Here is a 26,706-nt window from a genome sequence, read left to right on the forward strand (position 1 = left end):
TGTGTCAAACAATAAAGTACACGAGAATCGAAAAACAATGTTTGGTTTACCATTCGAGGTCATTTCAATGATGAGCATTTCGAATTATGAAACATATGTCTACCTAAGTTTTAGGGGATTAATCCTACGTGTGATAAGTATGAGCATGGAGCGAGTTTGTCCCAGTCTTAGAGTGCTTATGTAATAACCGCCGTTGCAGAAATGGCGTGCTTATTGCGGTGGAACTTCGATTCAACGAGGTGCTAAGAGACTAGGGAAATTGATTCGTTATATCGAGGGTTCATTACATCGAAAACCTCGATTTAACGAATTTGCAGAAAAACGACCAAAATGTTCGTTATATCGAGCTATGGTTAATAATTGCTTGTTTTTTACTTTTTCTTTTCTTTTTTTTTGTGGTGCGACGTTGTGCTACTTAGCATTTTGGGATCAGAACGATTACTGTAATTGACATTTATGCTTGAATGTGAATATGAAGAATTATTTTAAAAAAATTGAATTAAACGCCTGTATTGATAAGCCATAGTTGATGGCTATTACGGGGGCCAATGACCATATCGGCTTGGCTGTACTTATGATCGAACAGGAACAGGTGAAGTTTTGAAAACTTCCATAAATTTTTTTGAGCAAGGTGAGAATAATATTTAGGGGTCACGGTCTTAGTCTAGTGTTAACTTGTAAGACTCACTGAAGAAATCGACGATAGTTACACGAAACGCGTCCGAGAATAGAGAAGTTTTACAACTTCTGTTCGCAGAGTGCTGCCCGCTAGTTTAGTTTTTGAAACAATTTTTTTTTAATTGTCACGTGCTAACATTTGTTCATTATATCGGGTATATTCTACGTTTGGGCTTCTGGATTGTGTTCGTTATAAAGAGGATTTCGTTGTATCGAGGTTCTGTCCCATACATTTTACTATAACTTTGTCCGGGCTGAAGAGTATCGTTCGTTATACTGAGGACTTCGAGGAACCAAAGAGGTTTGCTAAGTCGAGGTTCTACTGTAGCGGCTTATACAGGACATATTTTAAGGAAAATAATTTCTATTCTTCTTACGTTATCCAGTAGGCGACGATATATGCGTCTTCAGCTAGTGTTTAAAATTGTTAATAACCACCGATGTCCCACGCAACTTCATAGCTATATGAATTTCAGATCAGAACTTTATGGCAGGTCCTTAAGAGATACCCGAGAAATTCACTTGCCTGAAATAAAATCTGCTATGGGCGAGTCAACATTTAAATCTGCAGCAGGAAAAGAATGGGACAATTTACCTAAAGAATTACAGGCTAAAGACTTAAGAACTTTTAAGTCAGAAATATTTCAGTATTTGTCAGAGCAAGACAAAATACTGCACAAATGTAGCATATAGTTTTCCCTGTTTTTTTCTTTATATATATATATATATATATATATATATATATATATATATATATATATATATATAAATGAATGTGGGGGTGGAGTCTACCCTGGCATAAAGTGCTCAATGCCGTGGTAGCAGAGCTAAGTATATATAAGTTAAAGAGTTAAAGAGGACGCATCGATTCTCTGTGACTCTGAGTTTCACGCCTGAGCGAGCGCTCAGGCCACAGAGAATCGGTGCGTCCTCTTTAATTCTTTAACTTATGTATATATATATATATACATATATTTGTAGCTGTTCTTGTTTTAACCAAATCTTACCTTTCAATTTATATTTTTTTAATGCTAACATTTATTTGAAATATTTTATCAACTGCACATAGGTTTATACCAGCTGTCTTTATATTTAAATTCAGCTGATCTATTTTTGCAGTATAAATAAAGTTATTATTATCATTATAATTATTATTATCATTTTTATAATCTTATCAACTGTACAGCAGAGTTTAGCCTACGTAACTTTCATTATAACAGCTAGTAAATTTGTGTAATCAAATTCAATTGCGCGAGTGTGCTTCATATTCCTATTTTGCACGCTCATGACGTCAGTAAACAAATCCCTCGAGAAAACAAATTTTCCATCGTGTTGAAAATGTTATAAAACAATTGGTTCATACGTCAGCGTGCGTTCATCGAGATATGAAGCACGCGGGAAGTTTGGAGAGCACGAAAGATGCGTAAGAGTTGCTCGAGGCGTAGCTGAGAGAAACTCTAGCTTCTTGAGTGCTCTCCAAACTTCCCGCGTGCTTCATATCTCGATGAACACACGCTGACGTATGAACCAATTGTTAATTAAAATAAATCATTATGATAGAAACATCAAATTTTGATAATAATTTTTCGTCTGAACTCCAACGGATGGTCTACGGTCAAGTCGCCCGGCAGTTATCTCGCCCGAAGTCATGTCGCCAGGAACTGAGTCATATCGCCCAAAATTTTAGTCCTGTCGCCCGGAACCTGAGTCATATCACCCGAAATTTTAGTTATGTCACCAGAGATAAAAAGTCAAGTCGCCAGATTTTTTATCACTTGTAAAAGACATCAGAATGACATATTTTAGAAACCGCTGAAGGTACAGATCGATCGGAACACCGTTTTGGTGCATTATCTTACATTACCAATCCTTCCTCCAATAATGAAATGTCACTGTCAATGCGACCTGATTCAAACGTTCCATGGACGTATATAACAAACATAAACAATGCCATTATAACTCAACCTATAACTCGATTAAACAGTATTACGAATCTCTAAACTAATGAGAACTATCATTGTAGTCAAAAATGTCTAAATGCTTAATTTGTTTCATCGACCAAACGAATCGATACAAAATACGCAGCGAAGCAAAGCAAAGCGATCGAAACGAGTAAATCTCATCACAACCAGCGTTTCATTGATAAAGATTTCTCAATTTTATTACCTGTTAATAATCTGTAAGTCTGGTTTTTTCAGTATTTGTTTCTTCGTGTGACTTTGCTTCTTATTTTGGGCGACGTGACTAAGATTTCGGGCGACATGACACAGTTTCCAGGCGAAATGATTTCGGGCGAGATGACTTTCGAGCGACTAGACCGTTACTTAACGGATTATCCTGTGATTGGGTGCCCAATGGAAATGATTCATTATGAATATGCGCCAGCAGATCCTTGTATTCTCTCAGAAAGATAATCACGAAGACATTTGAATTAGCTATTAAGCCTTTTTTTGGCCTTTCCGGTGTTAAACACCATCCATGGTAACTTTCATTCTATTATGCGCTTTGTAAAGCGCAACATTTATCCCTGCTCTGAAATTACTAAGCGCTTAGCTTATACAACTATTGTCGGACCGAATGAATGTGAATGAATGTTGTGCCGCGTAGCACTGGGAATACAAATGGTGAAACAGAGAATTAACTCTGAAGTGTAAATTAAAGTGCTATTTAAACCCATGAATAACCCACAGGGCGTTAGCCCTAATAAAGGGAAACAGGGAACCACACGAGGCAAAGAAAAAATCTTTTGACCTCGGTGGGAATCGAACCCACGACCTCCGGATTAGATCTACCGTTACTCTGACCGAACTTGGAGTATGCCTCAGCTGTGTGGGACCCTTACAAGTAGGGCTAGATTGGCAAGATTAAGGCAGTCCAGCGACGCGGAGCCAGATTCATTAAAATAGATTATGACAGAACTACTTCGGTTACATAAATGTTAAAATCATTGAACTTAGATAAACTAGAGGATGAACGTAAAGTTCATCAATTGAGGCTATTTTACTTAGCGGTTAATAGCTTGATTGCATTGCCAATACCTAATTAATTCTTACCTAAACAGTGTTTTACTACATCGTTTCATAATATTTCATCTATTCAACTAAGTTGCAACCATGATTATTATCTTTATAGTTATCTTCCAAGAACAATAAGGGACTGGAATACTTTACTAAGTAACATTCGTGCTAGTTCAAAGTACTTATTATTTAAAGATTACTGCCTCGTATATCAGAAATAATTGATCGCTGTTTTATTTTCTTATTTGTATATAATGTATGTCTTTTAGATTTTTTTTAATGAAAAATGTTCCTCACTATTTTAAATTGTAATTATCATTATATATAACTTATGAGTATTTTATCTACCTCTGTTACTGAATAAATGATATTGTAATATAGTTATCCAATTATTGACTTGATGTGAAAGCGTTGTCAGATGTTTCATCTTGTTTCATCTTGTTTCATCTTTCCTCCAGATAAGCCATCTCGTTCCCAGGACCAACGGGGGAGAGAGAGTCAATTCGCATGAGGTCTGGTAAGTAGTTGTTCTCCAAAGTGGCGGTGAGAACAAACGGTATGGTTGCAGAGATTCCTTAATATTTCTTCTCGAAATACCCCTAAGTAAGTGATTTGAGTGATGTTTTAACCTAATTTTAGTTACAAGGTAGGTTTCGTTGTTTCAAGAAAAATAAACGACACGATGGCGCTTATGAGTAGTTAGAAAATATTCCAAAATATGATTCATGCAAAGAACAAATTACAATTTAGCGAGGGCTCCGGTTTCTTGTTCCACGAAAAGAACTCGGTAATGTAAGTAAAATTATGAAATTTCCTGTTTTTAAAGTCATTCTTACTCACTTTGAGACATCTTTTTCGTAATTCAGTGTCCTTGTTCTGTGTTGGATTGAACTCTCATTCAAAATTCTAAAATTAAGATCACGTCTCTTAATTTTATGAAACTAGAATTCAAATTGAGTAAGGTAGTTCTAAAGTCAAGAATCCTGATTGTGAATTGGTACTTCGAATGATCATGTTTACATCCACTTTCTTAAATTTTGTGGTTGTTGTATCTCGTTTTTTTATCTACTCATTTTTTTTGTCTCAGTTTTGTGCCATTTACAAATTTTGTCACTTTTGATATGTGATGAAGTGATCAGAAGATTTCAGAGATGAGCTCATCTGCATCAAAGGTATTAAGTTTCTCATTAGTAAAAGCAACTATAGGAAAAATAGCCATATTCTGAGACCAAGTCTCCACAAGGGTATTGTTATTTTCACCGTTGAAGATATAGATGGTTCATTTCCTTTATGCGTTAAGGGTATCATGCTTCTGAAACAGGAGACATTCTGGTACTTCATAAATATCTATAAGCTAATTAGGAATAATTTGTGAGAAATGAGGAGCTTCACAGCATTGGAAATGGACACATAATTTGATCCTTATGTGGTAATCATATTTCTCATAACATTTTACAAACAGAATGGGTTATCTTTTTATTTTTATCAAATTTCCCACAAAAGCAGGCACCATAGATAAAACATAAATTAGACTGGGGTCTAAAGGAAGGAAGGAAGGAAGCTTTGGAGAGGAGGCCTTGATAAATGTTCATGGCTTAGTGGAAAGAGTCAGTCTCTAAGTAGAGAGATTATCATAGAAGTGACTTCTTTTGGAGTTGTTTAGATAATAACACAATAAGATACTACAACTTAGGTTGCAGAGATTTTTACGGCTGCTGGGGAAGCTTTCTCACATTTGGGTGAGTTAACAATGCAGCTGCATCCACTGAATAATGATACTGCCACGTCACCCTTGACAACAACTACAAGGTTTGCAAGTTTATACATTAAGTGTAGCTCAGTGATTAGTGTGAGAATAAACTGAGATGATGTTATTGCTTTGCTCGTGCAAAAACATTTTCCAAAATTACTGGCATTTAAAACTGATATGGAAATAAATGTATGCAAGCTCAATTTATCTCTATTTTGACTTTTTAATTGCTTGTTCTATTAAATATTATCTTGGGGATGGATAAAACCTGTTAAAAAAATAAAAATGCACCAAGTGCATCATTCAGTTATATAAGCAAGTGGGAATTTTTCTTGAGTGATCTTAAAAATTCCCAAGTGCTCATATAACTCAACAATGCTCATGGAACAATTTTTTTTATTTCTTTTATAAAATGTATTATGAATTGCACACGCTTATACTGATGACATAGGCTGTGTGCATTATATCTCAACACTGCACTCATGTGACGCAAGGTGCGTGCTAAATATGGAAATATAATGAACTCGTTCTGACTAATCACAGCATGCATATTTCTCTGGACATTTTATAATAGACTATACACCACACAAGGGAATAGTGTTTTTTGCACACCTTTCTTCGCTAGTTTAGAAGTGAATAGCAAGTGCTGTTCAACTCTTAGCAGCTGATGAGACAAAACAACACATCAAGAATTTAATTTTGGACCATTTTTAAGTATATTGCAAGAAATAAACCGATTTTTTGGCTCTGATGAAGGGCTCATGCTTGAAATGTCAGCTTTGAAACTCTCTATGGTGGCCAATTTACATAAGTAACTTAGGTGATAAAACCAAATGGTCTAATTTTTTGGTATCTGTGTGTTATGCACTGACACAATTATTTACCCCAATGTCCTTGAAAGTGGTGGATATTTACCAGTACCTTGCCACTTCCTGGCTTGGTAAATATCTGCCACTGTTCACCTCCACTATGGTAAATAATTTATACCTGTAATTATTTTATGAATCAGGGTGACTGAATGTTGTTTGATAACCAGCAGCTCAAATCACCAGGTTTGCATGAGTTTATCACCTAATAAGAGATTCCAAATACGGACATAAATCTTTCTCCATTCCACTTCCACCTTTAATTGTCTTTCAATCTGTTAAAGCAACAGTGGCAAGTGGGGAGATGAAGAAATTGAAATGTTAAGAAGTGCAGTCAAGAGGTTTGGAGATGACTTGAAGAAGATCAGTGGGCAAGTGAAAAGCAAGTCTGTGTAAGTAGTTGAATTTGGATGTTATTGAAAAAAAATTAATTAATTACCTTTGGGATATAGTCATCAACTGACTTTTGGCATCAAACATAATGAAGATGTATATTACGTTAAAGGTATAGCAGAAAGACTTATTCTTGATGTTGAGAAGTTTTGAGCTTTACTGGCTAAAAGGCTTTTTGAACATTCAGTACTGATTTTACCTTTGACCTCCATGTGTACATTGACTTTTCATTGTCTAGCACTATTGCAGGTTAGCACCCACTTCCAAATGTTCACCATAAAGTCTGCAAAGTGCAATTCTTTTTTAATTCTGTTTTTATCCAAATTTTTAGGGTATATATATATAGGATATATTTAATATCCTACTGCCCTCAACTATTAAGGCCTGGGCTTTAAGCTGCTTCAGGTGTGAGTTGAGGGGCTTCCTTAAAATGTATCAGCCATTTGAATGGGGAAGAGGGAGGCAGTTTTTATACCTTGTTCATATACATTTAGAAATTCTATTTTTTAATTTTTCATGGTTTTCCCTAGGGCAATGTAACAACGTCAACCTCTTTTTTCCCATTTAATATGTATTTTAGAGATATTATAATTTTGTTTGATCATATTGAAGAAATATTTTAGGTTGTTTTTTTTTTACTTAATATATTCGTCCTTTTATCCTGAGAGACACCATAAAGTAACACACCTTGATGGTTTTTAGGTTTTCACACCATTTATTTTTCTTCTTCATTATTAATCATTTTATAAAAGACATTACATGACTGCATAGAGATACGAAGTTTCTCGTGGAGTCTTGAAAAATGTTTCACAAGTGAGGGAAGCAAGCTTGTGAAATATTTTTCAACACCAGAAGAGAAATTTCATATCTCCAAGCAGCCATGTAATATTCTTTTTAATTTAAAAACACCAATGAAATACTAAATCAAAGGTGTTGCATCAAAAGGTACAATTTTTTATATGTAATTATAACAACAGTGATCTTAGTGTGAAGATACAGTAACATGTTTTGCGCAAATGCTCACCTGGTATTTTATTGATGTTTGTATAATAAAATTATATATTTACTGCTTGTAATGAAATAAATGAAATAGAATTATGAAAATGCAAGGATTTACTATTAATCTAGTTGCAAGAAATTGCAGATATGTAAATTCCGATAGATAAAACTCTGGCATACAGCATTGACCAATGTACTTAATAGTTTAATTTCATTGACTGAGGTATCCAATATTATCCATGTTGCTGATCTTATAACCCATTAACTTCCACAAAAGGAGATATGCTTCCCACTATAAGGGAAGTACCTGTAAAGTAAGTACCTGTGGCGTACCTGTAAACTAGCTTTTAGCTAAGCGTTCTGACCACATTAAATAAATTGATTGATTGATTGATTGATTGATTTGTTACCTACTGAAGTAGCACCTCTTTTTATATGTTGAGAGATAGAATATTACTACTTCTGTTTGTGATATACATGTGCATAGCAAGTCTTTCAGCTTACAGGACTAATATTGAATTTGTTTCTTGTTATTTAATGTACAAGGGCACAAATAAAATCTGCATTGAAGAGAAGGATTCATGAACAAGAAAATTCCCCACTGAATACACAGAAAGCAAAGAGTAAAGCTTCTCAACAAGCATCTTTGAGCAGTGAATCCCAAAGCAAGAAGCGGAAAACAGAGCAAGGTAATAAACAGTACAACTGTTACTTCATGCAGTGCTATGTGCAATAGTATATATTAAATGCAAATCACCAGGGACTGGAATCTAAGATTAGAAAAGAAGTAACTTGGAGTGCAAATTATAAATTTTTATTATTGTTGAGTCATTCATTTCTTTGTGGTTTGTCTTGTCACAGCATCAGTAAGCTCACATGCTTACCAGGGATTGGGATCTAAGAATAGGAAAGAAGCAATTTGGAGTGCAAATTAGACATTTTTATTATTGTTGAGTCTTCATTTCTTTGTGGTTTGTCTTGTCACAGCATCAGTAAGCTCGCATGCTTACCAGGGATTGGGATCTAAGAATAGGAAAGAAGCAATTTGGAGTGCAAATTAGACATTTTTATTATTGTTGAGTCTTCATTTCTTTGTGGTTTGTCTTGTCACAGCATCAGTAAGCTCACATGCTTACCAGGGATTGGGATCTAAGAATAGGAAAGAAGCAATTTAGAGTGCAAATTAGACATTTTTATTATTGTTGAGTCTTCATTTCTTTGTGTTTTGTCTTGTCACAGCATCAGTAAGCTCACATGCTTACCAGGGATTGGGATCTAAGAATAGGAAAGAAGCAACTTGGAGTGCAAATTAGAAATTTTTATTTTTGTTAAGTCTTCATTTCTTCATGTTTTGTCTTGTTACAGCATTAGGAAGCTCACATGCTTATCAGGGATTGGGATCTAAGAATAGGAAAGAAGCAACTTGGAGTGCAAATTAGAAATTTTTATTTTTGTTAAGTCTTCATTTTTTTCATGTTTTGTCTTGTTACAGCATCAGTAAGCTCACATGCTGATCCATTGTCAACGTTATCATCAGCTATACCTAGCACCATTGTTCCTGCTGTAGATCTGCTGCCTGGAGGTTCTCCATTAAAACCCAATGGTGCCTCTGATAATGATGTGGATATTGTTGGAATATTTAGTAGTGGTGATCAGGATGCTGTCTTTCCTGAAATGCCAGGAGGTAATTAAAATTCCCTGTTTATGGTTTGCTTTGCAAGGCAATATTCAAACTATTTTAATATGTGATGTATTATTATATTTTGAGTTCCATATTTTCTGATTTCCTCTCAGACTTTTATTTGGCAGTTATATTTTTTATATATGTACCTATTAGGTAGATGTTGATTTTCTTGCATGATCCCCATCAGTTAATATTCTGCCTTCTCTCTTCAGCTTTAGGACCACTTGAAACCCAGATTGCAGATGAAATTTTGTCTACAATGTGAATTGCTGGCACACGTGTTTGTTTGCATTTCTTCTTAGAAGAGAAAGGGAATAGAAAGAAAGAAGGAAGATAAAGGGAAATGTTCAGTGATACATTTTTCTCCTTGGGATACAAAATGTGTACAGGATAAAGCTAAAACAAGACAGTATTCTTGTGAGACAACACACATGGGGAGAGATCTTGCTCTTTCACTTCCTATCAGATAGGAACTGTTAGGAAAAGTTTTTATCATGAACTTGGTGTGGTTGATTTAACATTGCTGATTGATGTAATTTTAGGCACATGTTGTAATGGATATAATTTAACCTAATGACCATACCTGTGTGACACCTGGATAACTATTTGTTAAGGTCTGGTTTTTTGAAGGGTGGATAATACAACCTTGTGAAATCATTCCCATCCTGTTTATAGATAGTGTACAGTAGTATATATACCGGTAACTCTGAAATGAAGGCAATGGCCATTGAAATTGATGTGGCTACAAAACTTAGTTTTGGTGAAAATGAGAATGGGTGAAGGGAATGCTAGATCTTTACTTATTGGGGGAAAAGAAAAAGGCAACTTATGATTTCCTAGCAGAGCTCTTCAGTAAGTTTCTTCAGGCTTGGCATGGTCTGCAGCAGTATGTGGTAGTATGCAGTAGCACAGTAGTATGTTTTGTTTTGTCTTTTTTGCTGAATAGAGGTTAATTAGTTGGACATCTGTTGAAAAACTGAAGGTGGTTGGATAACTATCAACTGATCAGTGCTAACAAAACAAACAGGGCAGGTAACCTCCCTCCCTCCCAAATTTATGGGGGTATACATATAAGAGTATGTCAAAAGACAAAGAGTGCAAATTAACTTGAACTTTAATTACTTCATAATTTATTTCCTAAACCACTTGTATCTGTTAATTTAAAAATAATTCTCTTTTGTTTGTTATGAGTTGATACTTTCATTTACATTGTTTTCTTTATGATACATTTTACTCTTCAAATAAAAAAGGAAATTAACACTAAAATAACTACCTTGTAAAATAACTTTTAAGAGAAGCTAATAGAAAATTTTTTCACCTACTGGTAAACATGAAAATCATTTATTGTTACAAGGGTGGTTTGTCACAGTCATAAATACTTTCTTTATTTACATCATTTCAATTACATGTTGACAGAGTACCATCACCTTAACAAAATAACTAACTACCAAGACACTAAGTATATGTGGTTATAATGATGGTAATGTTATGTGATATCAAAGAGTTTCCTCTACAGACATAAATGAAGAGACTGCACTCACAGCTAAGTTGGTTTATTGAAAGGTTTGTCATAAAAATCCCAAAAGTTATCATCATTATCCTCATCTTGAATGATTTCTATTGGTTTTGAAGGCACACTATCTTCATGTGCAACTTTTTTCTCATCAACCGGCGTCTGCTTCTTTTGTGTCTTAGGTTTAGGGTTGGGTTTCTTTACCTTTGCTTGTGGTGGGAGCTCCTCAACCTTGGTGGTTACTTGTTTTGGTTCTTGGGGAGGCCAGTTTTCTTTAATTAAATTTGATAGGTATTAAAACATAAGTGTGGTTTCACTGCTGCTCATTTGATTATCCATTTCCATGTCATGCACCTTTAAATGTTATGCCACAGGTTAAGGGTGAGGCTATCTAGATGTTACCTAAGGTCAAGTATTAGATATCCCCATCTGTTTGGAAGACCATGAGAACCAGCAATTAATCGTTATTTTACCCAGAACTCATGAAGCACATTGCAACATTCCCTTTTCTGTTAAGCAATCATTTACCAGGAGTGAAAATGTGACCTGGCTATGGGCTATAAAGGTCATTTGTGCTATTAAGGAATTGGAAGGTCAATAATCATAATACGTTTTTGATGTAAATTGGCCACTGTAGAATTTCAAAAGATGGCATTTCAAGCATTAGCCATATGTTAGTGCTGCACTCTAATGAAGGGCTTCTACTAACTTTTAACAGTGGCTAATATACATTATTACTTCAGTTTATAACACCAAACTATTCTGTATAACCCCCATCAATTCAGCATCACATTTTCTTTGGAAACTTACCTCCTTTATTCAGTGATCACATTTTTAAACACCTTCAACCTTCAAACCACATTATTTATCAATTGGTTCCCTAAAGCTATAACAACTTTTAATGTCTGACTCTGGAAAGCTAGTTCACTTAGAACAAACTCCTCTCAAAAATTTTAAAATGTTAGCAACTTCTAGCACCAGACTAACCACCTATTCACCAATACACAACAAACAAACTTATACTAGTGGATCAAAAACCAACTAATCGTGCACAATTTGCACCTATTTGAGTCTCAGCCAGAAAGGTAAAGTACAATCAGTTTAAAGTTTGCCCAAACATCTGTCAATACTTTTGAAAACATTCCTTCAACCCAGACACTCGGACTACAGGATCAGCAGAACTGCACCTTATGCAATGTATTGAACTCTGCTCAAAGACTTAAAAGCAATATTCATTATTTCCTGTTGGAGAAAGTAATCATTGGAGCTTTTGGAGAGACAGTAAGAATGTGCCTAAGTTTGGAGAGTTTGAGTGGCCTCCACGAGGCCTAATTCCCTTGAGTCTTGCCTATTCACCACTATCCTAGAGCTTAACATTTTCTGGTGAATCACTTTACTGTTCATTTAATTTGAGTACACAATGGAAATTTTGACACAGCATGGTATAGCAGTGAAATAATGTTCAAAAATAAACTCAGTTACCTGCCTGTTTTGGAAGAGAATCAAGATATGTCTCCCACTTTTTCTTCATTCTTTCATGGTGAACGTTAGCAGCTGACCACTTTCCAAACTCATCAGTTTGCACGCCAAAAAATTTCTCCCTTTGTGAAGTTGGAATCACGTGTTGTGTTTTGTAAACTTTAGCTGTTGTACTTTGCCAATGATTATTTCCAAGTCCTGGGAAAACATTGGATCTCAAGGCCATAGAAAGATTGTTATAATTTGGATTGATTGTGTGAATGTTGTAAGAAGTTTCAGCAGCTCCATGTTTGAGATCTGATCGACTCTCTCTTTTGGCTATTCCTGAATTTTTCCTTAATGGTGATGGTAAATTGCTAGAGTAATGTTGTGGATTTATCTCCCTCCACCTTCCATGACCATCCTGAACAATGCGTCTCCTCAATGAGTTCAAATGCACATCCGACGTGAACAACTCTCGGCTTTCTGATTTGTTACAAAATTCAGGTCTAATATATTCTTCGATGTCGAATAAAGTTTCAGAAGTGACTATTTCTGCCAAAGCAGCTTTTTGTTTTTCTGAAAGTCCTTTGACTGCCATTCTTTAGTGGAATTTGTGTCACCTTTCAGTAGGTCGAGTCTTCGGTCATATTAGTGTCGCATAGCAACCTTAATAATCCACATTTCCTTCCCGAGTTTCCTTTGAGGCTGAGTAAAACAAAGGAACCATATTGTATCGAGGAGCAGCGTATCGAGCACAAATTTCACAGAAGCTGATCCCGCTGGCGCAGAGATTGAGGTAAAAAGATCGCGATTTTTGATGGACAAAAAAATGGATTTTACTGAAACTAATAAAAGCTATTGTTCTACGCCATGTGTAAATATTCTGTAAGGGTTCAATCCATAATTCTGACAAAAATTCGAAGCTGAATTGTGCTTAAGAACTTTCAAAATTTATAAAAGTTTTTCTTATTTTATACGTGTATTTAGTATCTAAGACTTTATGACTAGTCTATGCAGTGTGTAACACAATATATAATCGCTTATGAACGACCTTCTCAATTCGGTTTTCGGTGCAGATCCGACAAGGCAACTTTTTACCACTTGTAATTTACATAAACACATGCAAAACACAATGGAGATGGGTGTTAATTTAGTCCAGATAAGGGTGTTTTTCATGGCAAAAGAAGCCAATAAACTGTTTACCTGTTACATGTATTTGAACCTCTCTGCAACAGAAATAATTTGATTAGCAGTAAAAAAAATTTAAGAGAGGTGGTGATACTGAACGTTTGTGACATAGAATTTACTAGGGAGGTTACAGAATACGAAGCGAGATTCAAGACTTAAAGAATCCTATCCGTAGCGTATGAATGACAAAGATGAAAGCTCTTGGCAATCATACTGTAGGTACCAACAGCATTAAAATCTTGCCATTTGATGTAATTTTCGTTCTACTAATCTCTTGCATTGTATGTTGTTTTAGTAGCTTGCTTCATGTTAAGAATGGCGCATCGACTGACGTCCCACCACAGGGCATTATTTTCACCAAAGTACCTTTCTGGAACGTCAGCACACATCACTACCACATCATATTTCAGAACCCCGTTTGAGGTGAAAGACAAAGACGACTTTCAGAAGAAAGTTTTTGCCTCTGCCAAACCTGTCCTTGTGGACTTCTATGCTGAGTATGGAAAATATTATTTATTTTTAAGTTTTGTTTATTTCTTTATCCTATTTTATGATTGTTTTTTTCTGGTCTTCAGAAAACTAACATTTCCCATTTATCTCCCATGGAACTTTTCAGTGACTGCATAGCTGAGACCTCACTCTAAATACTGAATAATTATACTGCAACTGGATGAATCAAGTTTTTAGAACCCTATAAACTGCAAAATATTATGAGAAAGATTTCAATCAAATTTGACCCTATTAGACAAAAATGACCTATATATCACATACATTTACCACTATTAATAATATACGAGAAAAGTTACTTACTTCTGATCGGCTGAAAACAAGTGCATTTTCATGTAATCTAAGTTGTAACATGATTGGAAATTACAAAAGTGCAAATAACAAATGAGCAAGCATGCACTATCATAATTTTCTGTGATGCTCTACAGGGTATAAACAAGCACTTATAAATTTTTTCAAAGACTACAAATTGAGAGGTTTCATTCATGTTTTCAGCAGGGGGGCAACTTGTTTTCACAGGTGGGTAAAACTTTTTGAACTGAAATTCTTTGTAGGAAAAACATTCCTCTAAATGGCCAATCTAGGTGTGTGAAGCTGTCCTCACAAGTGGTCAATTTTCCCAGTGCCTGCTCTTAATGAAACCCTTGCAAAATGCACTTTCCCTACCAGCTTGTGTAATTTTTTTGTCTATGAAAAGTTTTCATTTTAGCTTATTTACACCAAATGGCACTCAAAATCATGTTATTACCTAATGATACCATTTGTAAGTCATTTCTGCACTGAAGGTAATAAAAGGTAGATTCTTTAAAACTCACATTACCCACATCTCATCTCTTAAACAGCTGGTGTGGCCCTTGTAAAGCCTTATCTCCAAAGTTAGATGCAGTAATGGGAGAGAAAGAGGGCTTGTTAGAGCTGGCTAAAATCGATATTGATATCCATTCTGATCTGGCTTTGGAATATCAAGTAAGAAGCTATTTGATGAAGTAGTACTGACAAGTCTATCGAGTACTTTATTACTCCTCTCAGTTAGTACTTGTGCTATGATCAGTCAATTTAGTAGGCTGTATTTAACTGTACCAACCACTAAATTTAAAAGTATGTCTGATGTGGGATCTTCCTCTATTTGAACCCAGAGATATACCTTGTTTTCTCTAATTCACCAAGTTCTAGGTCCTTACTGTAAGTTATGGAACCCTGTCTTTTTGCTGAGTTTTTAAACTTGGTTAATAAAAGATATGTACCACATATTCCAGTAAGTCAAGTGTGTCAGCTGTTAGTGGTTTTTGTATCATTTTGATAAGTTATCCAATTTGGGTTAGCATACCATTCAGCATACAGTGATGTATTCTTTGTGGTTTTCTTGTTGTTCCTCAGGTTACAGGAATTCCTACTGTTTTGGCTGTTAGGGATGGGAAAGTTGTTAACAAGTTCACTGGACTAATAGAAACCAAAGAACTTCGAGAATTTGTAGAACAACTCTTAAGTTAATGCTGATGTGCTAATCTTAGAAGTGAGTTACATGTAAGTCAAATAAATTTCAATATGGAATTGATAAAAAAGGCTAGTAAGCACACTTAGAAATTGTTTGCAGCTTATTGCACCTAAATAATGATTTTCTGCAATAATTTTTTCTTCATCTGAGAACAAAGAACCTATAAACACTTGTAAGCCATAAATTATCAACTCTAGAATGTGTCAAATGATCAAAGATAAGTCAAGAAAATTATAAGGCAATGAAATGAATTTATAAGCCTTGGAAGGACATTAATCAATCTAGCTTTGGTATATGTTACTCAGGTGGTTATCATTTGTAACAACTGCAGTATCTTTATCTCATAAACACCAAACACCAAGAAAGGCCACAACAACTGTCTAGCAAATTTTTGATTAAAAAAAACATTTATAACTGTTTATTGTAAGTATTATTATTACTGACCAATAAGAGCACATACATCTAAGGTTTTTTTTTGTACATTATTTAAATCATTAACTATGGCCTCAATTACTAACTTTGTCCATGTAAAATTTAAAACAATAATAAAAGACTTGACATGCACAGCATAAACAGGATTCTGCTGGACTGTGCATTGAGGACAGAGTTGCAAAGTTCATCTCTGCAACATTCAAAGTCACACTGCTCTGTTTGCTGACATTGGCTGAGTTCTTCCTTTTTACATGTTTTCTTCTTCACACAGTCTCTGGAAAATAAAAAATGTTGTTACAATGACTTAAGGATCAAAACTCACCAATCACAACTGTCACTTACACCAGGTACACCAGTACATGTCTTTTATGGACAGTTATTGTGTTCATTTTTAAATTAATTTTAAGTAATTTCTTATACTTATTGTATAACGCCATGAGATTTCTTTTTGATATGTGTGCTATATAAATGCTGGTTATAATTATTATTATTATTACACCACTTGAGTCTTATTGCCAACAACATGCCAGCTAAACTGACCAATCAGTCTCTGCAAACTGGACTTTTAACACTCTGCTGACAAAACCTATTCACTTGACTCTAAAGATGATTTCTGCTGAGGTTGTTGAAGTGTCAGTCAACACTGATGGCAACAGTCATCAGTACCACTTTCACCCGCATAATCTGACCGCACAATTAAATACTACCCCAGGGTTCAAACTACACTATATCAAGAGATGTTTCTGAAATTGAGATTTGGTACTGCCAGTTTCTATAATTGGTTTATAACTGGACAGCTAATAGTAGCATGTGGCCATTAAAGACTTGGCAGTGAGAAGGTGTTCCTGTTTTGGAGTTAGATAATAATTCCCGATAAAGAAAAACTGTTGCCGTTGTTGACAGATGAATAAAAATGCTCATATCCAGAATACACACTCTCCAACTCAAAACAGAATTTACATTCAATGTTCATATTAGTGCAGTTGCTGTTGGAGGGGGAAGTACAACACATAGTCAACTACAGTTTATCCCTTTTTATTTATTCATTTATATATTTATTTTTTTTATTGGTCCACTACATGGGTTGGGTTGTATAATGCCACTGCATAAACCAGGCCGATCATTCTGAGGAACTATGCGTTATAATTGTTCTTACCTCACAAAGCCAGTCTCCCCATACCTCCCCTGGAACTTCACGGTTATACATGCGTCATTCTCTTGGCTGCATTTTGTTTCATATTGTTGGTAGGCGCATTCTTTCCAGGAAACACTGCTGACACACCTAAAGCAATTTAACACCTGCCCATGACCTGAAAAAATGGTAAACTTCATATCGGCATTTGTTATTCAGTTGTATTTCTTGCGAAAGTCTAATCTACTTTCTCAATTTTAGTTTATTTGGGTACTTGGAAAAATGAATCTTATGTAACTGTGCAAAGTTGTCTCTTCATTAAATCCTGGCTGCGCGTTTTTGTAATTAAGAAGTTTGATGTAACAGGTTTTGTGTTTGACTCGGCGAGCATTAATAATCAAGATTCATTAAACACTGAAGTCTAAAACATCGAATATATTAGTGAAGGTACGTCAAACTCCACGAACCGTCAAAAAAACTTGGAGTGCTTCAGCAAACCTCGGATGATGAGTTGAGAGCGTAAGGAACCAATTTAAAACGATGTTTTTCCCAAGCGTTCTTTTTTGCCTCTTGAAAAACGCAATCCATGGATCGATATTTGATCAAAGAAGGGGGTAAAAGGGGATGCGAGGGAAGGGGGGGGGGAGGGTCCTGCGCACGTCTCACGAACATCGAAAAAATTGAAATAATGCATATCACGGAAAAAAACGGATATACCACAGTAAGGTTCACGTATCGCGAAAGGCAAATTCACAGTTCAAGAGGTGTTAATTTAGTATTTTCACTGGTCAGGAAAATCATCACGCAATAACCTCTTCCCTCCCCTCACTCCATCAAAAACAGCAAAGTGAAAACTAAGACTCAGGGAAACGCGGGGAACGGTACGGGAGTGACGGCTGTTACTTTTACATCCTCTTCTCTAGCTAGGTCAAATTCGAAGTCGAAATCTATTTTTAGCAGAGCACGAGCATATGCCCTCTCAGTCTTAAACCTTTTCCGATTTTTAAATCATTTAAGTTTTGGCTTTGAATATGACAGACGTCCGGAAAAATGTTTTCCTTTAACCTGGGGTGAAACTTATCAGTTACAGCTACTCACCGCCAGTACGCAAGGTGGGAAGTAAAAAGATCACCCAAAGCAACTTCATTCTCATTTTACTCAAATCAACATTTGATCGTGTGTGACTGGCATATGTTCTGTTTAAAAGTGGCTTGCAGCAGACGAAATTTCTTAATTATCGGAAAAACTTCTGCAAAATCAAAGAAAGTCATTAAAATGAATGGATCAAGGATTGGCTGTAAGTTATGACGTTTACACATCATACCTGTCTATTATTTCGTTTAACACAAAGAAACCAATTTTCAGTTGCGGTACATTAAAAAGGTGTAAACCGAGGAAGACTATAGGATAAAAAACGCGTGAAACAGGATCACTGAAAACGTACCGTAACTCATTTGCTGTTTCAAAGACTGTCACTGTAAGATGTTATGAGATTTCCAACTATGAACCGTTGACAGCGTTTATTTACCAAACGCGTTCAGTCTGTGGTCTTATAGACAAAGAAATCGATCCCAAAAGCGATAATTACATCTGGCTCGTATACTGAGATAGGAAATACTCAATTAAGTGAGGCTAAACCGAACAACAAATCTGAAGCAGGAGCCAAAGCAACGTAATGTCTCATGGTAAAGACAAAATTCACTGCAAGTTTTTTTAACTTGTAATCATTTAGAGTTTTTTTCTCAAGCTGCTCGTTTTAGTTGTTTGACGTTTCTTTGAATTTTTTTTTTCTTTGAACCAACCTTTCAGTCTTAATTTGGCAGCTGACTTATTATGAGTGTTTCATGATGCCCAGTTGAGTACTGCATTATATCATGGCATTGCATTCTTTTTGTAAGATGATTCCATAATCTCATTCAATAATCTTGGAACTGACAGTAGGCACTGAAGAAAAAAAAGAGCAGGACAGACTTTCTAACCACTTTTTGTCAGTCTACTCAAAAGCTGATCATTAGCGATGGCGACGATACCTGCTGAGCTTGCAAACATGGATAATTTATGATTCAATACAAATCAAACTGGTTAGTCATTACACATCAACCCTTTCCCTGATTAACTGCGTAGATCAATCGTGCAATTTAATAACCAGATTTAAGCCGAAACAAATTTCCAACGAAATCTCCATTTTCTCGATCAAAATAAATAAAGTGGAAATAGAAACAGGTTTCTCCTTTATCCCTACTATCCCAAAAATTTAGGGAGGAGGGAGAGGGCGCTTATTCAACGAACGCTTGTTTGACATGATGGCCTCGGCAAGGGGTTGGGTGCTGCTCAGAGTGTGGGTGCTTAATCGAGGAAATGCAGTACTAAAATTTTAAGGTTTATGCCATTGCGATTTTGCTTTTGAGATTTTTCGTGACGTATATGACATATATGAAGATTGATTTTTTTAATTCAAATACCTCCCTGACGAGCAGAGCCTAGCCTGTGTGAGGTTGGTTTGCTAATAGTTGCCCAAAGCCTAAGACGGAGAGGATAGTTTTATGCACACTTAAATGACTTTGAGTTTGTTCTTGAGGCAAAATGCTCTGCTTTGGGAAAGCGCTTTGTCTTAGATTTTTCGTTTAGGCTGTCTTGCATGATTGGCAGCTAGGCTTATGCCTGGCCATAGCTTAGCCTGTGAGGAAAGTCCCTTTAGTGCAGGGTAACAGTGGATTAATTGATCGCAGTATATCCCTTCACAGTTAGTCATCTTTACCCGTTGGTCCACGCATGGTACTAGAATTCTTGCGGTACATCATCCTAACACACGAGAAAGAGCACACATCTTTTCATCTGTATTTGTATTCTTCTGTATTTGTCATCTTTTCTTCTGAATTTGCTCAAGATTAGGTTAGCTAGTCAGTTAAATATGTCAACGTATGTTACTAAATTTTGTAATGCAGCCTTTCAACATTTACATAACATTAGGTGTATAAAGAAGTATTTATCTCGTGATTCTTCTGACACGTATTCATGCATTTATTACCAGTCGCGTAGATTTTTGTAACAGGCTCTTTTATGGCTTGCTTGAATCACAGATTTTAAAATTACAACGTATTCAGAATGCAGCGGTAAGACTTGCTATAAACATAGGCAAGCATTCCATGTTACACCAGCGCTTTATGATCTTCACTGGATGCCAGTAGGCGCCTAAATTTATTTTAAGATATTAGTCGTAACTTTTAAGGCAATTCATGGATTACCGCCACTGTATATTGGTGATTCAATTAGTGTTAGACAGAAGTCCTCTCACAATCTTAGATATAATGGCACCTTGTTCCTGGAGCCGCCTAAAGAGAAAGTGCTCTCTTCGCTTGTCGCCAGATCCTTTTATGCCGCTGCACCACCTTAGTGGAATAGCTTGCCCGCTGAATTGTATGCTATCCCATCATTGACAATTTTTGAACGCAATCTTAATACCTACCCTTCTGATCAGGTTTCTCTTTACCTGGTAACTGTAGGCCTATCTGTGGGCTATTGATATGTCGTTCTAAAGGTCTTAATCAGTGTATCCATTCGTTTCTCTCTCTGGAGGTCTGGTGCTGGGTGTATCAATGGAAATATTACATTGATAGCTCTATCAATAGACTAATTGTACTTAGAGCCTTCTTTTCTTTCGACATATTTGCTTGAGAAGTCACCACCCAACTACTGCAAGCGAACCTCTTAGACTAAAATCACTCACTTATGAAAATATTTAATTGTAAGGCATTGAAATTATTAACTCAGCTGATAAAACCAAATTCTCTCCGAAAACCTCCTCCCCCGCTCCGATGCAGCACTACAGTTTCTTTGGAAACCTACCGCATTATTCATTATTCGTTTTTTTGACGAGCTATGAAGTTGCGGTAAACCCAGCGTTTGAATTATTTATATTTTTGAAAAATCATCATGATTTAAATACTGAAAAACACTCCGTAACGCATTTGATCGAAATAATTGAAATGGCAACCTTAGTTAGGTGGGTGTTTCGACCCCAACCCGAACCTCTTTTTGTATACATGTGTTTCGTCTGCTCAAGCGAGCATAAATCTCTGATCTCTCGATCTTTAAAATCGAGGAGAGAAACACTAAAACTTACCGACCTTAAAACAAAAGCGACCAGTAGCAAATCACAGACACTTTTCTTACTTTCCCCATAGGGGTCAGGTAACTGTAAATACCTCAAGTTTATTTTGTGGTCAGTAAATTGGCAGTGTGTGTTTAAATCGCCGTGCTGTCGATCAAAACTTTATTTTTAATTACAGATTCAAAGTACTGGGTCAAATCATATATTGACAACATGACTGCTTTCGGATTTCGCCATAAATCTGTAGGATTACTGTGTCTTAGTTTCTTGTGTAAAGGTAAGAACCCAAACTTACTCTCTTAAGCAACCGAAAAAAGCGAAGTTAAGCTAAAGCTAAATATCATCACGAATTCTCTAAGAAATTGGATAAATTGTTCGACCATAATTTAAACTGAAAAATAAACCTTTAATCATTATATGCGCGGCGAGAAATGTACGTAGTGATCTGGGAGCGTTTGGGCAGATACCAAAATAAGTACAAGATAGTACGTTTGTAGATCGAAAGCAGTGGTCACAGCCGAGATTTCTCTGCCTGTGTGGCAAGAGTTCGTTGGAAGAGCCCCTCTCTCACTATAAAAAAATGTTTCTGCAGATGACAAACTTTAATATGATTGGTGGTTTTTTCGAATTTTGACAGTCTTGCTTTAATTTCAAGCCGGATGAAGTATTTGTGTAGTTGTTGTGAGTGAGGTCATCATGCCAGAACGAAAAAACCATTTTAGAGACTCATCAAGATAAAACAAGACAAGCATGCTTTTGTAGCTTTCTGTTCTAAGTTCTGTATCAATAATTAAGGTTAAACAGACGGTACTGACAGAACACTATTCATATCGGCCTTACTTTGGAAATTCAAACAGTAAGAACTTCAAACCCGTAATATGAAACAAAGGACATAGTGGGCCGGTTAGTCTATATACTTCGCATAACGACTGAATTGGTCCCTTTTATGGACTTTTATTTGCAGCTGTGTTCTCGCTGGATTGTTTCGTTTGTTCAAGTGATGATTCTTTTGAAGAGTGTGACAAAGCACGAACCAAGGAAATTTGTCAACCAAGAACTACGTGCGGCAAACTATCCTTTCAACTGTCGGATAACCACAGATACAGGAGAGGTTGTTTATCTGTCATATACTGTACTGATCCCAGCCGCTACTGTCAAAACATTGTTGACGCATCAGAATGTGTCACTGCTTGCTGCTCCAAAGACCTGTGTAACGCTGCACCTGCCCAAGAAATGTCACGCGATGGCTTTCTGTGGTGGAGTCTAATGGTAACATCTGTGAGACTTATTAACATTTGTTAAATTCGAACTGTAACCAGCAAATCTAGAATCGTGTGACGTATCCCCTGCATCAGTTTGTATGTGTCAAATTTTTCATGTGATGAACTCTTGTTTTCATGGCGATGACGATTTATATTTTTTGACTCAAGAGCACTCAGCGAGAAGGTGGAATAAAACCCGGGCCGTATATGCTTACGTTTATGCTGCCTCCCAAAGGGATGGAGGGACGGCACTGCTACATCAATGGGTGATTGTTAGTGCCCCAGCTCAAACCCCCCCCCCCCCCCCCCATTTCTTTATGATCTGGGATAACAACAACAACAACAACAAAAAAAACCAAGCAGTTAAATTGGCGGTGAATGCTTTGTTGCTGGGACAGGCACGCTCGCTGTGTTTCGTTCAGCTGCCTTTATTCTGAGGTGAAATTGGCCGAGTTTCTGAAATAAACAGATAGAGGCCCGGCTAGAGGTAGTTTCAACAAGAAATTTCCTTTAACAGGTTATTCAAACTCATAAGGGGCTGAATGATTTAAAAGCACATTTCCTTCATCTTATTGTTTTTTCTCCTAGAAAAGCAACATCTTAGCACCAATGTTTTAGAACTTAGGTTTATTCAGCTGTTATCAAAATGATCATTCTATAAATCAATACGTGAATTTAGCGATGATTTTTCAGTGCCATTCTAAAGCAGAATTCAAGAAAGCGTAAATAAGCAAACAGATACCTAAAGGAAAAACTGATCATGGTAGATTCGCAAGGACCATCGTAATAGAGCAGAAGCATGGGATATTGTTAGTACAGAAGTTTAGAGAAGCTAATTAGCTCATATAAACCTACTGACTCCTTTTAAAAGTTTCCAATCGTCATCATTTTCAGCGAAAGAAATTAATATATTGGTAACACTTCTCTCTTCCAATCAAACGCCAATTTCTTATTAAATAACAGTTCAATCACAAAATCTGTAAGTCACGGCAAACGAAAATGTTTCTAAGGTTTCCTCCCAGTCGTAGACTACGACCAGTTCCTCCTTATCGACGAAGTCCGTCGCACAAGTCCGAAAAAAGAACAGCGAGGGAAAAAGATGATGTTAGCGTGCCCAGAGCTCTCCGTGGCGCGCTAACGTTAATTTTTTTTCGCTGATGTTTTTAGACTAGCGCGATGGACTCGCCGTAAAGGTGAGACTGCTCGTAGTCTATCCCAGTCGCTAATGATACTTATTTGACCATTGCCATGGCGTAGAGTGCGCATGCTCCGTGAAGAAAGCCACTGACCCCTTGCGACACACTTCCATCAACCCAGCCACAATCTTCAGAGTCGTCAGCAAACTGCTTGGGAACACTGACAGTATTAGAATCGTAATTACAGTATTCCTCGCTACAACACCTGATTTCACACCCTGTGATACCTTTTCCAAAATCCTCTGACACGCTTTTACAGAATTCCTCTTCGCTTTCGCAAAATCTCTCATATACACAACTCTTGCCGTAAACTCTGATGCCAGAAGTATTAACGAACGAGAAGATTCCACAGCGGTCAGCGCCTTTTGCATGCGTCGAACAATGAGCCTTCTGGATCTTGTTATCGCATGCTTGGAGTGAGGACTGCATACCTTTGCACAGATAACAATTGAATCCACCAGCTTTCGATAAGAAACCAACAAAAAATGTTAGCTTTAAACTCTCAGTTTGTAGCAATTAGCACAACTTAAGGAAAAGATGAATTTTAGAAAAGGAATGTTAACAGGTGCTCAAGGTGTTCTAGCCGACTGTTTCCCTACCTCTTGTGTCACATAAGATGTAGAGTTTCTGGGTTTCGCGACATATCTCTCGATATCATATCTCTCCCTCAGTTACTTGCTCCCTGCCGAGCAAGAAATCTGAGCGCAGTAACTCTCTGAATGCTCTGAATGCTATTTCCCGTTTCATTTGACGTTCAAATCTAGCACATTAAATCAAGTCGACTTTAAGTCAAGATATTTGACGACAAGCTTCATTTCCCTCCAGTTCCCTTTAAGTTTCGATTGTGGTAAAATAGCTTTGGTCACATTTTAATGCAGTGCTTTAGACTTACCATACGTTACCCAAAAGCATAGAATCGCGGTTATGAAAACAAGTTCTTTCATCGTTGTCCTTTCAACGGTTGTCTTCCAGAAAAGGTTTAGAATTATGGAGCTGTATTTCCTTGCGAACTTTTCAGTGTGTACATATTGTGATGTTGGAATGTAAATATCAATTATCGAAGCAAGTTTCGACAAGTTCTCTGAGTGTTATTTGAGTCTCGGAATAACAACACAGTTACGTTCATTCTAGGAAACAAGATGATCTCTTGTAGAAAACTATTAGGGCAACTTTCTTCCTCAATTTCATTTTCCTTGTTAATTTGGGATTATGGAGTTAAGGGCACATGAGTCCGACTCAGTTTTCTTTTCCCGATGAGTGCGATATTTTGATAAAAATCACGAAAAGTCAACAGTTTTAGCCGAGAGATAATTACGTTAAGCCGTTATTGTTCGGCTGAGGGTAATGTACAGTGGAACCTCGATTTAACGAACCTCTATATCACGAAGTACTCGGTATAACCAGGATACTCTTCAGCCCGGACAAAGTTACAAGAAAATATATGGAAAAGAACCTCAATATAACGAAATCCTTGTTAACACGAACACTTTCCAGAGGCCCAAACGTATAATATACTCCGATATAACGAGCAAATGTCAAAACGTGACTAAAGACAAATGCGAAACAGACAAACTAGAATCAAAATCTTTCAGTTCTGTAACAATGGAACAACTTCACAGTTAACAGCTTATTTTAAATGCCGACACTGACTTTATCGACAAATCTTAAGATCCTCTTTATCCTTTTTGTCTCTTCTTAGTTCTGTTAAGTTGAAATCCGCTTTATTTTCAAAGGCTTCTTGCAGTAAAAGGTGTAAGAGCCAGGAATTTCCATTCCAGTGCCCTTGTTTCTCCTTATGCCAGTGGCTTCCACTGAAATTTGTCCTCCGTGTTTTAAAAGCAAAGTGCCGCAGCTACCTGTACAGCGTACTGTAGCTTCATAAAAAAATCAAAGCACGAATGTTATTTACAGTAATCGTTCCGATCCCACCGTGCTGTCTTCTGATGACACTCGAGTCACAAAAATAACATTCCTTTGTTGTCTCTTGATAACAGGATTTTAGATTTTCTCATAGTTTGTATGTTCAAGAGAGCAGGTGTTTAAAAACGAGAGAGGCCTTAATAACCCCTTCTTCTTCTAGAATTCTAAACTTTCGCCGATCCACAACTCCATAAGGGATGTTAATATTCCGTGTAGATCTCACAAACAAAATTATTCACAGCATTAGACTGTAAATTTAGAAAAAAAAAAGTGCGAAGAAAACGAGGAAGTGTCATAGTGCAAAGGGCTCTCAGTGGATATCGACTAGGCGCAGATAGACAGGGTGGTTCTGTGGGGAAACAGCCTAAGTTTTGGTATGTGGGGGAGTTTCAGATGTTTCCGCCCGTTAAACCATTGTGTTCTAAACGAAGAGCGCACCGGTGATGTTGTAGTGATAGCACTACCACATCAATCACCAGCACTACCTCAATCAGTAAGAACAGTTTGTTTCTTCTTTAGTCCGTCACTAAGATCGTTTACAGTTTTGATTTCTACTTACGGCCAATTAAAGATCAAACTGTAACTGCTTCCGTTGAAGCTAAATGTTACCGCTTCCGAGAAAAGCTGCGAAATATTTTTTGGTTAGATTGACGCCCCCGTGATTAGTTCTTTTTAGACAGAAAATTACAGCTAGCATTTCAGTTCGGGATAAGACCCCGTATGATCAAGATCGTTTTTGAATAGAAGACAACTTAGACCGTAATCCTCGATAAAGTAATCAAGACCCGCGAACATTGATAAGTATTAACTTGTTTTGTGATTATGTTACCTGGCTTGTAGTTGTTACTCAAAGCGAAACTTATCGCTGGTTTTTACCTTTCCTTTGGTTCTCTTAATTGCCACGTGCTCGTTTCCAAAAATCGAGATTATTCTTAAGCTATGATCACAATACTTAAGTAATTTCTTCATGTAATGATTTCAGTTGACCGCTTCGATATAGTAACGCCCCAAGGAATAGGAAAAGGAATAAAGAAAGAAAATATCCTATTTGGTTTGGTGTTTATCGCATGCGCGTGTATCAACCCGGGAATCAAGTTTCCAA

General features: G+C 36.6%; 6 protein-coding genes across 10 annotated transcripts; 3 read left to right on the forward strand and 3 right to left on the reverse strand.

The window, feature by feature from the left end:
* Positions 1-4,215: 4,215 nt before the first annotated feature.
* Positions 4,216-10,716, forward strand: LOC113685034 (uncharacterized). 4 transcript variants are annotated; one of them, XM_027202484.2, is made up of 7 exons: positions 4,216-4,298; positions 4,783-4,867; positions 5,389-5,504; positions 6,596-6,703; positions 8,250-8,392; positions 9,196-9,387; positions 9,600-10,716. In XM_027202484.2, the coding sequence occupies exons 2-7, from the start codon at positions 4,847-4,849 to the stop codon at positions 9,650-9,652; spliced, it is 633 nt and encodes a 210-aa protein (XP_027058285.2). In that variant the 5' UTR covers positions 4,216-4,298; positions 4,783-4,846; the 3' UTR covers positions 9,653-10,716. The 4 variants fall into 4 exon arrangements, with proteins under 4 accessions (XP_027058285.2, XP_089050516.1, XP_027058286.2 ...); XM_089194390.1 differs by having other exon boundaries at positions 9,241-9,387; XM_027202485.2 differs by having other exon boundaries at positions 6,602-6,703.
* Positions 10,484-12,959, reverse strand: LOC113685033 (uncharacterized). The gene is made up of 2 exons (XM_027202482.2): positions 12,383-12,959; positions 10,484-11,172 (listed from the first exon to the last, which is right to left on the reverse strand). The coding sequence occupies exons 1-2, from the start codon at positions 12,957-12,959 to the stop codon at positions 10,931-10,933; spliced, it is 819 nt and encodes a 272-aa protein (XP_027058283.2). The 3' UTR covers positions 10,484-10,930.
* Positions 12,960-13,000: 41 nt separating this feature from the next.
* On the forward strand, positions 13,001-15,967 carry LOC113685035 (thioredoxin, mitochondrial). Of its 2 annotated transcripts, XM_089194422.1 has the most exons (5): positions 13,017-13,157; positions 13,848-14,046; positions 14,552-14,575; positions 14,899-15,022; positions 15,434-15,967. In XM_089194422.1, exons 2-5 carry the CDS (start codon positions 13,856-13,858, stop codon positions 15,545-15,547), a joined length of 453 nt encoding a protein of 150 aa, XP_089050548.1. In that variant the 5' UTR covers positions 13,017-13,157; positions 13,848-13,855; the 3' UTR covers positions 15,548-15,967. The 2 variants fall into 2 exon arrangements, with proteins under 2 accessions (XP_027058287.2, XP_089050548.1); XM_027202486.2 differs by lacking the exon at positions 14,552-14,575 and having other exon boundaries at positions 13,001-13,157.
* On the reverse strand, positions 15,042-18,399 carry LOC149049414 (uncharacterized). The gene is made up of 3 exons (XM_089194441.1): positions 18,214-18,399; positions 17,140-17,293; positions 15,042-16,257 (listed from the first exon to the last, which is right to left on the reverse strand). Exons 1-3 carry the CDS (start codon positions 18,266-18,268, stop codon positions 16,086-16,088), a joined length of 381 nt encoding a protein of 126 aa, XP_089050567.1. The 5' UTR covers positions 18,269-18,399; the 3' UTR covers positions 15,042-16,085.
* Positions 18,400-18,406: 7 nt separating this feature from the next.
* LOC113685054 (uncharacterized) lies at positions 18,407-23,460 on the forward strand. Its single transcript, XM_027202507.2, has 2 exons — positions 18,407-21,503; positions 22,191-23,460. Exons 1-2 carry the CDS (start codon positions 21,440-21,442, stop codon positions 22,526-22,528), a joined length of 402 nt encoding a protein of 133 aa, XP_027058308.2. The 5' UTR covers positions 18,407-21,439; the 3' UTR covers positions 22,529-23,460.
* Positions 23,099-24,745, reverse strand: LOC113685038 (uncharacterized). The gene is made up of 2 exons (XM_027202488.2): positions 24,577-24,745; positions 23,099-24,145 (listed from the first exon to the last, which is right to left on the reverse strand). The coding sequence occupies exons 1-2, from the start codon at positions 24,626-24,628 to the stop codon at positions 23,721-23,723; spliced, it is 477 nt and encodes a 158-aa protein (XP_027058289.2). The 5' UTR covers positions 24,629-24,745; the 3' UTR covers positions 23,099-23,720.
* Between the last annotated feature and the right edge of the window lie 1,961 nt (positions 24,746-26,706).

Source organism: Pocillopora damicornis, chromosome 2 (genome assembly GCF_964200805.1).
Source record: "Pocillopora damicornis chromosome 2, jaPocDami1.2, whole genome shotgun sequence".
NCBI lineage: Eukaryota > Metazoa > Cnidaria > Anthozoa > Scleractinia > Pocilloporidae > Pocillopora > Pocillopora damicornis.

Coding starts and splice junctions, on each gene's coding strand:
- LOC113685054 (XM_027202507.2), top strand. CDS start 21,440: ATGACTGCTTTCGGATTTCGCCATAAATCTGTAGGATTACTGTGTCTT. Junction 21,504..22,190: donor TCTTAGTTTCTTGTGTAAAG/GTAAGAACCCAA, acceptor TTTTATTTGCAG/CTGTGTTCTCGCTGGATTGT.
- LOC113685035 (XM_089194422.1), top strand. CDS start 13,856: ATGTTAAGAATGGCGCATCGACTGACGTCCCACCACAGGGCATTATTT. Junction 14,576..14,898: donor GGGGCAACTTGTTTTCACAG/GTGGGTAAAACT, acceptor TCTCTTAAACAG/CTGGTGTGGCCCTTGTAAAG. Junction 15,023..15,433: donor ATCTGGCTTTGGAATATCAA/GTAAGAAGCTAT, acceptor GTTGTTCCTCAG/GTTACAGGAATTCCTACTGT.
- LOC113685033 (XM_027202482.2), bottom strand. CDS start 12,959: ATGGCAGTCAAAGGACTTTCAGAAAAACAAAAAGCTGCTTTGGCAGAA. Junction 11,173..12,382: donor TTCTCTTCCAAAACAGGCAG/GTAACTGAGTTT, acceptor ATTTAATTAAAG/AAAACTGGCCTCCCCAAGAA.
- LOC113685034 (XM_027202484.2), top strand. CDS start 4,847: ATGAGCTCATCTGCATCAAAG. Junction 5,505..6,595: donor CCCTTGACAACAACTACAAG/GTTTGCAAGTTT, acceptor AATCTGTTAAAG/CAACAGTGGCAAGTGGGGAG. Junction 8,393..9,195: donor GAAGCGGAAAACAGAGCAAG/GTAATAAACAGT, acceptor GTCTTGTTACAG/CATCAGTAAGCTCACATGCT.
- LOC113685038 (XM_027202488.2), bottom strand. CDS start 24,628: ATGAAAGAACTTGTTTTCATAACCGCGATTCTATGCTTTTGGGTAACG. Junction 24,146..24,576: donor ATGCTTTTGGGTAACGTATG/GTAAGTCTAAAG, acceptor TCTTATCGAAAG/CTGGTGGATTCAATTGTTAT.
- LOC149049414 (XM_089194441.1), bottom strand. CDS start 18,268: ATGAGAATGAAGTTGCTTTGGGTGATCTTTTTACTTCCCACCTTGCGT. Junction 17,294..18,213: donor TCCCACCTTGCGTACTGGCG/GTGAGTAGCTGT, acceptor CCATTTTTTCAG/GTCATGGGCAGGTGTTAAAT. Junction 16,258..17,139: donor GGGGAGACTGGCTTTGTGAG/GTAAGAACAATT, acceptor TTTATTTTCCAG/AGACTGTGTGAAGAAGAAAA.